Raw genomic sequence first — 17,031 nt, 5'->3', positions numbered from 1 at the left:
TAAAAGCATAAAAACTTTAACAAGTACAAAATGGTTACGAGGTCGGTTCCAGGGACCAAGCCCATGCTGAAAAAGATTACTGCCAAGCTCTACTAATTATTATAGGTAAGAACATAAGAATAGTATATATAACCCTCTCACGATGGGATTGGTCAAAATGACTGAGTTTGTAATGCCAGAGTAACCATTAGGGTTCCCATATTCTAACTTTTAATATGTTTTCTCTATTTTACAAAATTTGGAAAGCTTTTAGTAATCGTTACAAGTCTTTTGTACAAAAAAAAAAATCAATTTTTTATTTAAGTATTTTTACTAAAAATTCGTCTGTGAATATATGGAGTCAGTGTTGACTGCCCTAAATGCAAAGTGATTTTCGTGTTAAGATTAAAAATACTTTTGCTCATCTGAAAATTGTCAAATTTCATTTGCATGGTCTCTAACACCTTCCAAGTAAATATTAAACATATTATTTTCTGTAAAACTTTATATTCTATCTGTTATTTTCTCTACCCTTGTAACCACCATAAAACAATACAAGATAATCTAAATTACCCCTGTTTTTCCTTCTAGAATGACTGCAAATTGTAACAGGAAACTACAGTTATTTATCCTAAATAGCTTAAAGCTTGTTAACAGTATACATCTGTTTATACTTAACTTTATTGTTTTATTACCATTTGAAACATGTCTAACTAATAATCCTGCCACACAAGTTGTAAGTCACTTAGTAAATGTGTAGCTCATGTTACCGTAACACACAAGCGGCTCATGAACATAACTGTAAAGAATATTTATTATTATCATTTTACCTAATCTAACCTAATAAGTTTCTAATTTCTACATTTCAGTTACTTTTATAATTATAAGAATACACATGAAAAACAAGAAATAGAGTACTTATCCGAGTCCTGTTTTTTTTGTTCCCGACTAATGGCACTACTACACTAAATTTTTATTTAGTTAAAAAATGCACTTAAGAACACAGAATAATAACATACAAAGCAAACAATGTCCTATACCTATCATAATTTCTCTGGCTTTCTAGAAGCTTTCTTTTACAAATAGAAGTGAAATAGACAACTTTCTGTACAGAAAATGTTATATGTCATTGGATAGATTAAAACTTTGGCTTTCTATTGGTTATAAATAATACAGCGTAAGACATTAGAGAACTATTGACAATTTGTGGAAAAAGAGGATGTGACAGGTGGGCGTGGCAAATGGTTTTGATTTTCTTGTTTATCGCTCTGTAACTGAATAAGAGTGAAGGTTATAAAAACTGTGCTTTGCTTGAGTAATATCTATATTATGATGAGTAACTTGCATTAAACTAGTAATTCTCGGAGGGGTGGTAAATAAATCACAGAATAAGGAAGACCTAGGGAACAAATGTCAAACTAGGGGAGATTGAGGAATGTTTTAAATATTTCCTTATAAGATTAAGAACTTAAAACTTGTGTAATAATAAGATTAGATACATTAACTTCGTTTTGATGCCAAGTTTATTTGTATACAATGATAACAAAGTAACTTAATCAAATTTTAAATGTATCCCTAAAAATTCATGACATGCACACTTTGACCTGCCCACGGCAAGTGTTAAATTAGCTACATTCTTCATTTAATTGCTTTTTAGTTTTGATCAATGTAGGTAGCTTATTATAATCAGAAGTTTATAATAATTAAGACAACAGCAAGCATACTGCTTTCATAATTGTTAACTCATCATGACATACAAAAATGTAAGGATATATAGGACAAGTACACAGTAAAATCAGATAAGTGGACATATCCTTGCCCTATAGAACTAGTTATGTATATACTTAGCACCAAACCCAGATGCAGACCATATCTTTGAAACAGGAAGTTACCGTAAGTAGTTTAGCTGAAAGTTGGCCTCTTCTAGCATTACTTCATACATCTGCTGGATTCGAAATGCTAGAGACTCCAATAAGGCCCTAGTCATATGAGCTTTGGTAGTTCTGTTGCTTATTCCAATAAAACCAGACACAGCTAGATTGTCATTTAGAGGAGCCTAAAAAAATAAATGTGTACAATGAACATGTAAACAGGAATCATTAAAGAAGTTATTTTGACTAAGAAAAATGTTTAAGAACTTGCTTCAAGATTAGTATGTAATGTACTACATTAAAATATTTGTCATTAGTGTGTCAAAGGTAGTAATAAGTTTGTGTTGTGTGTGTGTGTGTGTGTGTGTGTGTGTGTGTGTGTGTGTGTGTGTGTATATAGTTATTCAGAAATTAATAACAGAATTCACAAATCTCAGATGTTAGGATCAACATATACTAACTAAAATCAGACTACAGTTGCTTAGAAAATCATTATTTCTTTACTTTCTGCTGTCTTATAAAAATGTAGAGGTTAGATATGAAGCAATATGCCTGCCAATTTATACATACAAAAAACTGACAATAATATACAATGCAACAGCATTTTGTCCTTCAGAAAGCTGCAGTTATGGTATATGCTTGTCAACTGGACTGTGACTTTTTCATTACATCAAAAATTTCTTAGAAAATAACTTAAAAAAGAAAATTGAAAAATATGACAGTTATATCATGGTACAACCATAGGTTCATAATGCATGAATACAAAACATATGCTCATCAATTAATGCAAAATACTACTTATCCTTTCTTGTTGGAATGTTCAAATGAATGGCATATTACACATAAGGGGGCTAAAATGACCAGATCAGGTGCAGCTGTACTTATTTTTAAACTACTAACTAGAAGGAAGAAAGCCAGGAATACCAGCTGCCACAAGGTTTTTGGTACAGTTCTTTGAACCAAATAATGGGATTGACAAACATCTTTATAATGTTCCTACAGCTGAAAGATTGTAGTGTTCAGCAGCATCACATTCTAAACCAGAGGTTAGCAATGATTTCCACTTATTAATATTCAGAATTTAAGACCCCCCTCGCATAGGTCACCATTGTTTTGTTCTTTCATTTAGATTACAATATTATAATTTTATTATGTGTGTTGTATGATTATAGTTAGTAGTTTATAACATGTAAATATAGTATATTAACACTGTAATAACGTAGAAGGCATAAGTTAACAATTTTTTTTTTTTCTTCTCTGAATTAGCATACCACGCAAAATCTCTTCATATGCCTTGGGTTACCAACCCCCATTTTGAACCCTACACCTTTCTGTAACCTGACACATTAACCAAAATGCTACATCTAGCTTCCTCTGAATGCTTAAGCGCTTTTGAAAGACAAAAAAATAGGTTCTCCAGTAATTGTAATTTACACAAAAAATATAAAACTCCAGGTATTTATGAAGAACTAAAAATAACATGTTAAAATTGAATAAACATTAAATTCCTTGGGGGAAAAAATTAATAAGACCAACTTGTAGCTTTTACTTGTTTCTCAGGTTTTACTTTTTTTTCTCTGACTTTTGGCAAAGAGGGAAGTTAGTCAGCAACATCCTACCCCATCCACACTAAGAGAATGACTGTTACCCTTATAATGCACCCATAGCTTAAGGTACAAGGAATATGTTAGTTGGATTCCACAGATTTGAACCCAGCTCTGAAATCCAGGGCCAACCTACACCCTCTTGGTAGATAAGCTCACAAATATAAGTTGGCTTTATGCAACCACAGAAAGTGAAAATTGTTACTGGTGACAAAAATAGAACATACAGAAACACAAATAAAGGAAAACATAATTAACTGTCGGTACAAAGAGAAAAAATCACCACAATAAGTTTACAAATTATTAATAACATCATTAATTAAACAATAATACAGTCAAATTAAAATTATGAATAATCATACAGTTCTCCCAAAGACAAATAGGATAAAAGTACAACTATCAACCATTCATCACATTAAAAAAAATATTCATGAAGCCCTAGAGCTATAAACAAGTAACACTAGTCTTCTATATGGGTAAAGGCAGATAAAAAAATCATAACATCAAAACTTCTTTGGTATAAATTTTTCACAATATTGCATTAAAGTATTCAGTGGAAAGTTTGTAGTTCATGAAATTTAAATACAAAAGTAGAGAGATATTTGGATAACTACCATGACCAATTAAAAGTTTCAGTATCAGAAAAAAATAATATATGGAAAAGAGACCATTTAGACCTTCAAGGCTGTCCCTGCACACACATTCTTGAGAAAAAATAAAACTTAAACCCACCTAGTAAGTTAGATAAATGATGGAAAATTACAATATTCTAAAACCTACCAAAAACACTTGGTTTTACTTACTTGAAGGCCACTGAAAGCCGGTACAAAAAACACACCATCCGAATCTGCAAAAAATGAAGTACATTAAATTCTTACACCTGCATTAACTTGTTCAATTATTCACATTTTATGTAGCTTTATAAAAATTGAGTATACAAACTAAAAACAAAGTACTTAGAAATTATGTCTCTAGAAATAAAAATTTATAAGGTAATAAGTGAATGCATTTGTTGTCATTTGACCACTAATGGAAGTCAATATGTACTTTGAATTCTATAGCTGTCGTTAGGCTCTACATTAGAAAGTACAAATTGCCATTATTTTAAGTTCCAATACTAAAAAAAGAGTGCAACCATACAAATGATGAAATGAGTTTTTAAATGAAATATATTTCAGCAATATTAGGTACTTAAGTTTTGTATAACAGCAAGTTATTAACTTACATGGATGTTATGAAAATAAAAAGTATGTACAAATTTCTCAAGATTAATGAAGAAACATCTAGAACTTCCTAGAAAGTTATCTAAAATGACTGTGCTGGTTCATCAAAACATTGTGAAGTATAAACTAGTCATTAAGCATGTTTATTAGATTTTTTAAAAACCTTTTACATAACTTTGACTATGATGCTTCTAAAGGCAAAATTGAGGACTTATAATCATATTTCTCGAGTATTCTTTTAAAAGTTTTATTACAAAAAATTGTACAACAGAAAAGGGTATGTTCAGTTTTCAAAAATAGCTATCTACAGTTTACATGTGCAGCTGTTTTCAACAAGACCATATTGCAGTAGTTATATTACTCTAAGTTTGTTAGTTTATGATAACTAAGAAAAAGTTGGTCAACTTGCTTATCAAACCATAAAGTACACTTCAAATTAAAAACCTAAGAAATATGTTTGGAACATCACATCACGAGGCATGAGAAATCAAGCATGACACACACTGGTTTTTATATAGTTTAGATAAATATGAATTATTATTCTTGCAAAGTGTGCAAGAAACAGATAAAAAAATCTGAACTTTATTTTTTACCTAACTAACCTTCGAAAACTGAAGTATTGTTTAACATTCTAATGTTAAAATAAAAGCAAAGGTTTGTTAGACTATCGTTATTTTAAAACCTTTCTTCAACTCTTCTTCCAATACTTAATACAAACTGTGACACAAAAACTCTCCAACACTTCTCCCACTATTTAGTATAATAAACTCTGTGACACAATCAGTAGAATAATATAACTAGCTTAAAGAACAAACGATGCATACTTTACACAAAAACATTCCTCGTATATTATGACAACTTCATCACTTACTTGGCACTGAATTTGCTAAGTCATTTGTTTGAGCAACATCATCATATAAACCTGAAATAAAGGGTATAGCTACTGAGTCCTACATATCTGATTTAATATAGAATTGTTTTTCCACCTCTTTCGCAACATAAAACTGTATCTATCACAGTACTTTCTAATTTATGAACAATACTGTCCTGCAACAAAGTTAAGATTTTGTGAAAAAAATAATCTGAGATTAATAAAAATGATAATCATGGTAACTACTAAATAGAAATAGGTGATGAAGATAGAGAAATGCTAAATATTCTGCTAAATAGCAGCACATGAGCTTCTGGTCATGTGGCCCATTAGGTTTGTATTCTGTGAAAACTGTAACTTTAGCATTTTATAAAAACCAGATCAAAAAATGAAGCTCTCACTTACATTAACTTTTAAAAATGGAGACTAACAAAATATAAACTTGATACAGTAAGCTATACAAGATGTACCATATAAAAACCATCTTTAACTGATTGTATCAAAAATATATAAAAGGAAAAACCAAAATATTTCTTATATTTTCAATAATTCCTTATTAAGAATTGGTTTAAAAATATGTAAAAACCTTGTTTTAAATTATACTCCCATTATGAGATATATAAGTGACTTATGTTAAAAGTTCAGTCTAAATTTGTTATACAACAAGAAGATATCATCTTTATCATTCTGTGCATCAAGACAAACATCAGGTTCACAACACAGTTCAATTAGTAGCACACTAACTCTCCTGTTGGAAATGTTATTCAATTGTAGTTAAATGTTGAAGCAATAGTTGCAGAAGCCTGAAGTGCCTTATAAAATAAATAACTGGTTGATTTTGAGAAAAGTTTAATTTCTTTGTCTTAAACAAAGCACAAACAGCACTAAATATCAGAGTGAAATGAAATCTACCACTCAAATTACCTATCTTTTGTCCCCATAATAACACTGTACCAGCATCAAAAGAGCTTCCTTCAGCCAAATAGGTCACACTATCTCCTAACTTCCATCCAATAACTGGGTATAAACCTAATGAGAGAAGTACACTGTAAGCAAGATTAATTTCAACCAATAAAGGGCTGTATATCAGTGCCTAACATTGATTAACATTGCAACATTATAAAGTCATTATCTTTAAGAACACTAACTGTAATAAACATGAAATATTTGGCTCAGATACCACATGCCTTGCATATATGTAGGCTAATTATTTTCAATCACCGAATTTCACATACCCAAAATGAAAACAAACCAATCAAACATGGTACACAATAACAGAATTTAAAAATAATAGTAATAAATATCTTATGCACACCTTTTTACCATTAGAGAACAGGAAAATGGGTATACCAACAGGTTTTTTCACAAAAATAGATCTTTTCTGTGCAAGATATTGTTAACAGTAAACAGTCTGGCTCTGTATAGGACTTTACCTAATTTGTATGCTCTTTCGAAGATGTAACATTTTGCATACAAATTAAACTGCTGAATTAATCTAGTTTCTTAATGACAATACCTAAAATTAGAAGTGATCATTTTTATTTCCTTTCTATATCTCTCTGTGCAAGTTACTCATACAGCTATACATTATTGTAATCTAAAATCCAACAGAGTCAGTTTATCAAAGCGAGTTATCTGTTGTAAGGAATTTCAGTGTTTAGTAACATCTTAATTTCACATTATGCAGAAATTTGAATGGTTATTATGTATAATGTTTACTGTTATTATGAATGAAGCATCGACTGATCTCTTATCATCATCCCTCTACTTTTTTGTAAAGTTAGTTAAAGAGTCATTTATCCAGTGCCATGTCAGTATAACATTAGCACTTAACAAAGGAGAGGTTTATTAGCAAAAAGTCAAATACAAGTTTAACATTCACTTACATTAAATTCAATGGATGAAAGACCAGACACACACAGTTATTTCATTTACTATCATATATATATATATATTTAAGTTTTTTTTGCTGAATCCAGAAAAATTTTATACGTCTTTAAATGTATTGCAACACCAGTTGTCTGTCTGTTTTGTGAAATTTCATGCAAAGCTACTTCAGGTCCATCCCTAATTTATAAATAACAAACTGGAGGGAAAACAGCTAGAAAACACCATCCACAACCAACTCTCAGGCTACTGTTTACCAATGGATAGTGGGATTGACAATCACATTATAACACCACCACAGATGAAAGGGTAAGCATGTTCTGTGATGGGACTTAAGCCCACGATCCACACACTGCGAGTCAAGTGCCCAAACCATCAGGCCATTACAGGCCTCTGTACCATCAGAAATTTAACAATGTGTTTATTGAATAATGAAAAAGGTTAAAAAACTTTGTGGGTGACTATTTTTCCAAATGTGTCAAAATAAATAAAAACCTATTTTTAGATTTAACCTAGATTGGCTAATATTATGGTTAGCTAGTAAATTAGGAAACACGACTACAAAAAATTTCACATTTTCTTGTCAATTATTCAGATCCTGAAAGCTTTACAAATCACCTTGATTCTTTAGTTGGAGGATCAAATATGAATGTTCCAAAAATTTATACACAAACATATTTTTAATGATCCCTTACATGTCCATGCCAATTTTCATCTAAGAAAGTGGATCAAGTCTTCAGAGCCTCCAAAATCTCTTTGATCTCCCATACTTTATATTATTATTTCGAACAACTCCTTACATTTTAACACCAATTTTCAGATAAATTAGTTGAGTAAAAGGATTCTTTCAAAACTTTTACTTCATTTCTATTCTGTAGGAGGTAAATCCATTTAGCTGATACATAGTTCAACAATATTTATGATAGTTTCATTTTGAATTTACTTACTGATTAAGTATATTTTATTACAAGTTATACCTTTTACAGTAAGTAAGATTTGTATTTAGAACAGGTACAATGTTTCGATCACTGGTGCGATCATTCTCAAGCACACAAGTTTTCTGTGCACCAAGAATGAGAATATTTTTATCAAATAATTCCAATAAAATTCATCATTTATTTACAGTAGTTTTTTGCACTCTGAATAGTTTGATTGCAAGGTGATTTTCATGTTAAGTATGAAATACTTTTTTCATATTACAGTTTTCAAATTTCATTTGCATAATCTCTAGAACCTCCTAAATGAATATCAAAAGTTTAAGGTAAATGTTTATTCTATTATTCACTTTCTCTACCATATTACTAACTGTAGCTATTATCATTAAGGTAGTACAAGAAAATATTTAAAATTAAAGACAGAGGGAAAATGTACATACCTTTTAATTTTTTTTTTGATTAATCTTAAAAGATCTTCTTTGGTTATAATCTTAATTTCATATCTTTACTTTTTCACATATAGTTTATTTTTAATTTCCCTTTCCTGTCCCTTAACATTATTATCTATTATGATACACATCAATAAATTGTAGGAGGAGCCTGAAAATCAAGTGAAACAAATACATATATTGGCACAACTCAGAATTACTATATAGATAATACCATTCTACTAAGACAACACTTGTAATATTTACACAGAAATCAATAAAGCAACTGTCAGCTATCAGATTTAAAAGTAGATTTCTAACACAAGAAAGGTTTAGTGCTGTCAGGTTCTATGGTAAAAATAACTAAGAATAATAATTATAATAATAATATAACAATGAGTAACTTTAACTTAAAAACAATGTGTATAAAACTGACAAATACGTGATGAACAATAATAGCATCTGAAGAACACCACAGACCAAATCTAAGTATTTTTTTTAAAGGTATCTGTTAGATATCTGCAATTTATCAAAGATAAAATTATTTGAACATGAGATGCATTGAATATCTTTACTACTAAGGGATTATGTAACAGACATTAAAACTACCAAATCTCAAAGTCTCATCCAAAGTAGTTGTTAAAGCCTGAATGTAAAAAAAAAAAATCTTTTACATGGTACAGTAACAACATGAATCTTTAGTTTATTTTTGTTTTTATGCTTGTTTCCAAATGTTTATGATGTTTTTGGTTACATAACTACAATATGGTAATCCACCTATTACTGTGTCTGAGTTTGTGCATTTTGTGTCCTTCATGAAGATTATGTTGTTCTACCTTTCATTTTTTCTGTTATTGAGTTTGTTTTTATACTTGGCTGATGTTCTAGTGACAATGTGTTTAGGGAAGTGACATTTGTTAATAAATGTATCAGATATTGACTAGTTCATGCTGTAGATTACTGATGCTGTTAAATGCTGTGTTGTAAATGCATGATAACATGCCAATTTTTTTTGTTCAGTTGAGTGGGCTGAGTCCGACTTTATATATTTAATTATCATTACCAGGTTTGTGGAAGATTTTTGTGATAAATAATTGGTGTTTCTTTCTATTGTTATGTTCATGTAATTTAAAACCTGGTTTTCATTTTCTTCTTCATGAGTGAATGTGATGTTAAGGTGAATGTTGTTTATATGTTGTAGAAATGACTGTTGATGGATGTTGTCTTCAAATCCACAAAATCCATCGTCGACGTATCTAAACCAGTGTGTAGAGCTGTGATAATAGCCTGACTTTCTATTTCGTTGATAAAGAATTCACATAATCCAGGTGATAGTGGGCTGTCCATGCTTAGGCTGTCAATTTGTTCACAAGTTTTACCTTCATAGGTAAAATATATACCTAGTGCAAAGTGGAACAAATCTTTCTAAATTTCTAAGTCAGGTTGTAGTTGTAATTCAATTTGTTTATTAAAGCTGTACATCTTGTGATGATTGTTAAAGGTGTTGATATTTGTTTTGGAATTCTAAAACACTTTTAAATATATATTTGTTATTGTCATGCAATGGTTTGATTAGAAAATATAAGAATTGTGCAAACTTATGATTGTAGCTGCCACAAGTTGAAAGGATGGGGCAGATATCAATTGTTTTTTTTCTGTATTTTTGGAGAACCAAATAAACAAGGGGGTACATATATTGGTGACTCTTAAGTTGCTGTACATGTCTTATGTGATATCGTTGTTCATTTTTAACTAAAAGTAGGCTTTTCAGTTATCTTACATAATATTTGTTAAGGTTTTTGGATAGTTCTTCGAATTTGGTTGAATAGTTCAATGTTTTTTTTCTATTAAGTTGTTGAAATTTTCTGTTTCCATAATTACAGTTTTACCACCTTTATCTGTGGATTTTTTTTCCTCTATTTTTTAACTACTTTTCGACTACTTGTGTGGCCATTATCAGGTAACTGTCGTCTATCGTAAGAAATATTGAGTGGGCATTTTTTTTACAATTTAGAAAACATACAGGATGACACCTGTGTTTTAAGTTTGGTTTTAATTAATGAATAATTAATGCTTATTTCATTTTTCTTCTATTAATGTTGTTCCCATTACAAATTATGCATGTTTTTATTCTGTACATATTTTTTGTCACTGCTAATTATCTTAACAAGTAATAAGAGACGAACTTATGATAGGCTGCCATATTTTATAACCTACCCTTGAGTGAGGCATGGGGTTTGTCTCCTGTGTTGATGTTAATAAATGCCCCAGTTCCAATAGTACACTTGACATCACCAACTTCAAAACAACATTCACCAAAAGTGGATGCTTGTTGGTCCCCTATCTAAAATAAATCTTGTTATAGTGAAATGCTGAAACTAATTCATTAAAACTAAATATATGACAAATACTGAAACAATACAATATCAAAAGTACTAATAATGCTACTTTAGAGGAAAATACCAGAGCAACTACAAGCTAAAATTTTATTCACTCTCTTAAAATCCCTTCTTGAATGAGGACAAAGCAAGCAAATATAAAATGATTTAAAAATTTATTTCAGAATCTCTTTTTCTTCAAAAGGTTCTTTGTGGCTCAAATTTCACTAGGCAGGCTTTGTTTTTCAAGTAGAAACTAAATTTAAACTAAGTTATGTGAAACTGTCATTTTCTGGAAATATTAATATTGAGTTAAAATTTCATCATATACTGCATAGGTGTGTTTTATGTAGTTTAATTTATATTAGTAGAAGATTTTTGAAAACATATGATAAAAATATAAAATAATAATGGTATATTTGAAAATGGTAAAATCTAAATTCACACACACACACATGTATATATATAGTACTATGCAATATGTTAATTGTTCATAGGCAATTAAAATCAGCACTATAAAACAATAATGAACTTAATATAAACCAGAAACAATATAATAAAATTTAAAACTCAAAATTATGCCTCCATTATCATTCCTTATGGCATCTTTAAGTCATAATGGACAACAACAAGAAATGATAAAAGAGACATAGTTCTTAGTTTAAATTTTATTGTTTCTGGTATATATATATAAAATAATTTTCTCTAAGATGTGAGCTAGGTTTCATTAACAAACATCTTTAATAAAGGTACTATATTTTAAGTATGAAAAATAATTTTATTAGAAATTTATTTCTAAATTAATACTTAGTGGTAAAATAAAAACTCGGAGATACTTCTACTATTACGATAGTGGTTTCATTTGTTTATGCCATCTACAATCTTATAAGCTGATACAAGATTACCACAAAGTTTTATGCCCTCTACATTAATCACATTACTACCACGTGTTACAAATTATGCCTGCCTCAACTTAATAAATACGTGTATCAAAACCTAGCATGATCATATTTACTTCATGACCAACCTACTGTTGGTAGGGAAGATACATAATAGAAAATAATCACCTCTGAATTTTACCATTTATTTTAAACACAACATCAATAGCTAGAAGTTCAATGATGACACAAAGGCAGGATCAGAAGGGGCAAAATATTCTGGGTCACTCTTTGAAAAGAAGAAGCATTAACCCTCAGTATGTACTAAAGCAAGGAACAGCTGGTGAGTTCATTTTCTACAAGCACTTAAGTGTTTGATATTAAATTATAAGTCATACAATAGTGTTACTCATTGTTAGCCCCAGAACAACACATCTGGGAGTTAAAGTTGCTGATTTTAAAGGGCTACCTTCAGTGACTACTTTGAAAAGACAGAGAGGTTATGCCAGACCAGATTTTCTATGGAAGCCTACATTGAACAGTGTCAAAAAGCAGTGCAATGGGTTCCTAAAGAACACCAATTATGATCCATAAAAAATATGTCCAAATCAAGTCTTTTACATAAATAAACCAAGACATACAAGGCACCACAGATTCCTTAAAACAACTAGTGCAGCTACAATAAAGACATTTTTGAAAACACAATCACAAAACGTATTGGAAGGTATTCGCCTTTATTGTTGTCCATAACTATCAGAGTAGAGAAAAGAAATCCACTTGATAATATTATACGGATAACATAAAAAAAAGTAATTCAAGTGAAGATATTAACAGACTTTGATCGACATTCCTCTATTAAAGTAATACCAATGGTACTATACAATGATTCTGGATGCACCAAACAACCAATTTGACAATATTGGACATTAAGAAAAATTACAAACAGACTCATCATAACTAAAAGGTAACTAAGGCAAAACTATGGAAGAGGAGAATTATCCAACCAATGCTCAAAAATATCTCTTTGGTAAAGAGCTGCAACTACAAAGACTTTTCATGAAATTAGATAAAGTTTATATCAATAGTTTGAATTTTCAGACATCTTTGAACAGAAGCAAATTAGTATGAGGAACCAGTCACCCCACCAAAAAAAGGAAAAGGGTCACAAGTTATATAAAGCTCAAAAGAGGCTTTAATATAGGGCTTAAAGTACCAAGTACCGAGTCAAAAAATAGTATTGAAAAACTGTAATAAATGCTCTGTCAATTAAAGAAAAACACCTCAACCAAAATAAAGAGCCACTCTATAAACTGTATATCACTGTAGAGGACATATCCATGACATCATAGTTAATTTCACAAAATACCTTATTTACTTTATTATTCAACTACCCTGAACAAGTGGCGATTTATATCAATATTAAGTACCTGTATGCAATAAATTACTGAAAGTATTTTTTATAGTAAAAAAGTCCAAACAAAACCATGAAAATTGAAACAGTTCAGCACCAGGGCAGTAGAAATTATTCAGTAATTCTAAATTGTTATGGAATTAGAGAGAAATGTAAAATTGTGTTATACTTACTATTGCTGTGATTGGAATTCCAGCACCAAATATTTCAGGAGTTGTCTTTCCAAACCAGCCACTAAAAGAAAATTATCATTATATTCCACAAATGCTAAATACTGAAGTTATAGTGAATATTAATAGGACTTTTAAGAACAAGAACCCATGCTACCCTTGGAACTACTTTCTTCATCACCAATCATACTCAATCTATTTTATGATTATACACGATTTTCCTACACCACAATTTCCAGCGCAACAAAATTTTTCAAAGAACAGCAAGTTCAATCTTGATCATACATCTTGACAAAATTTCCAAAACTCTCCACTGTGCATGTAAATTAGTTTCCAAGACTAAAACCACATTTAAAGAGACCTCAGGCACTGAAATGAAACTGCACCAAAAGACTTTACACATATGTAGCTGAATGCAATTATTGTGATTCCAGTTTCTTCGTCCATCTTTCTCAAGCTGTTAATTTCAAACAACGGCTGAAAGTTTGTTTACTTTAAATCCTTGTTTATCATTTTACTAATGACACCAGGAGATAATCCCAACGTTTTTGTTTTTTGGATCAGATGGTTTTCTTTCATAACAATAATGGTCATATCCAGATGAGAGTTGCTTCAAGTTGGTCTGGGATGTGGTCTTGAAGCCTATCGTTCTCAACATTTAAGTGGATTTTTACTGCTTTCAGGAAGAACATTGAAGGCTACTTTCTTTAAAATGTTGTATTGTTTGGTTCTATGGTCTTTGTAGCATTTTGCTGCCATGTGGTCAGGGAATCATCATAAACCCAATATATAGGTGATAATATGTTGCCCCCTGGCACCACAGCAACATACCACTGTATCAGCATATGCAATTCATTTTTATAAGGTGCAATTAACTCTCTGTATATGTACAAACCAGATTTGTTTCCTCAGTACTGAAATGATATACATTCCAGAAATTACTTTAACTAAGGAATAATATAAACTTAGATCTTAGTAAAAGTAAGCATTTATAACCAAATAATAGAAAAAGAATAGAAAAATCATAAGTGTGACTATTCCTTGTATGTGTTAGCAGATGATCAATATATATAAAAGCCAAGTGTCAGTTGGTCGGTCACACTTGATTTCTACGAATGTTGTGAGTTACACAAATCCAATTCCACTTTTTCTCCTATAATACTTCCTCTTTTGATTGCCCGTTGTCATTTTAATTGAATTTAATCACTAACATAGATGTAAATAGCTCCTACATTGTGGCACTTTTTTCAGCTTTATAAAAGCCTGTCCAGGAGGGAGTTCCCAGGACCAGATCAGGCATGGTGTTATGCATGTGACATCATATCATTATGACGTCAAGCTAGGTAGGATACGAATAGGAAAGCCCGGAAGACTCGCGTGATAGAATACAGAAGTGCATTCACACCTTATCAACACCTGTCATAAATTAGTGTAAATCTATGCTTGGAAATTATTTCAAAAAAGCCTTTGTTAAAACAGACTAAAGATGTCAATTATCTGTAGGGAAGAGGACAACTTTTCATCAGAAGAAGAATCAGTGTGTATGCAATCACATGTTCATCATATGTTTTAATCTTTTATCCAAAGACACCAATATGTAGCATGTTTGCCCAGTTATATATAGTGGATTTAGGAGCAATATGTCGCATGTTCCTGGGAAAGGAAATTTCATATTTCTTTTTATCTATTTCTATTGTGTATTGCCAGTTTTATACGGAATAACATTGATCTACAGTGGTTTTCCGATTTTTGATGGGCTTTTACACCAGTGATTTATATAACCTTTTAACTGAATAAGTAATTTAACATTCTATTACGCTAAGATGGAATAAGATAAAACATGCATTACTTTACAAATATAATAAAAATTAAGTTTCCTTAATTTGATTTTACTCTGTCATTGAAACCTCACAGGTATATATTCAATACTCGTATTCGTCCTGAGTTTGCTGGGAAAATTATGATATATTTAGCCACTGTACCATTCTATGCATATTGATACGCCATGAACTATACACACAATTTTGTGTTCTGAAACCCATATCTTTTAAAATTACAGCAATAATTATTATCATTACATATTCCAGTTAGGTTATTGGAAAAAAAACATTTACTAACCTGCAAAATAAAAAGGCAGGCAGTGTTTTACTTTTCCATGGCTTCAATTCCACTCATTGCTGTTGCCATCAGAATTTAGGTTCACAATTACAGTTTCGTGTACAAATTCTGTGGCAACATCCTTTACCCAAGGTTTTGTTTCCTCCTCTGTGATATGTGATAAATAGTTTTGCCAGTTTTCAGTTTTTTAACTTAGCTGTTAGTGGTTTCCCTTTACATCAGGAGGGGAAATAATTTGGGGACTTCATGTTCAATTACTCACGATTTTGACAACTTGAATTACTCACATACAGCTAAGCAAAAAAGAGTCATTAGAATTTACTTTTTTACCACAGCTCATGAAAAAAAAATATAGTAAACTTATAAAAAAATCTTTTTACTGCTTAGAATAATAATACTACCAATTTTGAGTGCTATAACAACTTTGAAACGCTAATACATATTTAAAACAAATTATTTTTTGACACAAAAGCACATGACGACATTACTGCAAACTCAAGTTGAAGATGAGCATAAGTTAAGACAAGTTTTGAAGACGCTATGGGTGGAGATCTAGTTTTGATAAATTTAATATCAATGCTGTTATTGAAAAAGCTTTTTATAAATTCACAAGTGCTAAGCCAATTCCCACACAATCCTTCCTAATTACTGTTAGGTTCATTAATATAATCTTGACAAGCAATGGTAAAGTATTAACCATGTTTCTTTCTAAAAACTTTGTAAAATACTTGACACAATTTTAAAAGGCCTAGAGTTTGGGAACTAGCAAAGACACACAGTGGGGTCAAGAAGTGGGTGTCAAGGGTTTTAAGAATTTGCTATTAACAAATAAAAAACCTAAATTTATAAATAGATAAAAGTCAAGGTCTGTAAAGACAGATACATAAACAAGTCAAACTGTTGCTACTGATAGCATTTTAGTGTTGAGAATGAGAAAGTTGCAATAAGTCAACAAACCTACATTTCAATTTATCAAAATACATTGTGAATAATGTTAAACAAGTGTCAGTAAAACAACACAGCATTAGGTAAAACTAGACCACCGTGACCTGTTGGGTCAACCACTATTCAGAGGTTAAGAACTCAAGCTAATTTCAATATTGCACCGAAATGAAGGTTTATTTTGAGATAATTTAATTAAATATTTCAATCCATTCGTGATTTTCATAATTCAAGAAAATATATTTGTTTGTTGTTCGGAAGTAAAAGGAAAGACCATTCATTTTTCAAAAAAGTGAAGTAAGAAGTTTCGTAAAGAGCGCAAACGGTAGTGTGAAT

General features: G+C 30.6%; 1 protein-coding gene across 1 annotated transcript in view; it reads right to left on the bottom strand.

Annotated features, from left to right (window-relative positions):
• LOC106460191 (putative glycerol kinase 5) overlaps window positions 1-17,031 on the bottom strand; it is a 64,961-nt gene that overhangs the window by 8,171 nt on the left and 39,759 nt on the right. Inside the window, exons 10-15 of the mRNA XM_013919878.2 lie at window positions 13,639-13,699; window positions 11,016-11,142; window positions 6,473-6,577; window positions 5,549-5,599; window positions 4,258-4,301; window positions 1,872-2,035 (exon numbers count right to left, since the gene is read on the bottom strand). Of these exons, the coding sequence (XP_013775332.1) occupies window positions 1,872-2,035; window positions 4,258-4,301; window positions 5,549-5,599; window positions 6,473-6,577; window positions 11,016-11,142; window positions 13,639-13,699 (552 nt within the window). The remainder of the gene's footprint in view (window positions 1-1,871; window positions 2,036-4,257; window positions 4,302-5,548; window positions 5,600-6,472; window positions 6,578-11,015; window positions 11,143-13,638; window positions 13,700-17,031) is intronic.

This window comes from Limulus polyphemus, unplaced genomic scaffold (assembly GCF_000517525.1).
Source record: "Limulus polyphemus unplaced genomic scaffold, Limulus_polyphemus-2.1.2 Scaffold726, whole genome shotgun sequence".
Classification (NCBI taxonomy): Eukaryota; Metazoa; Arthropoda; class Merostomata; order Xiphosura; family Limulidae; genus Limulus; species Limulus polyphemus.
The sequence above is the reverse complement of the archived record's forward strand: the minus strand, read 5'-3'. Positions and strand labels throughout refer to the sequence as shown.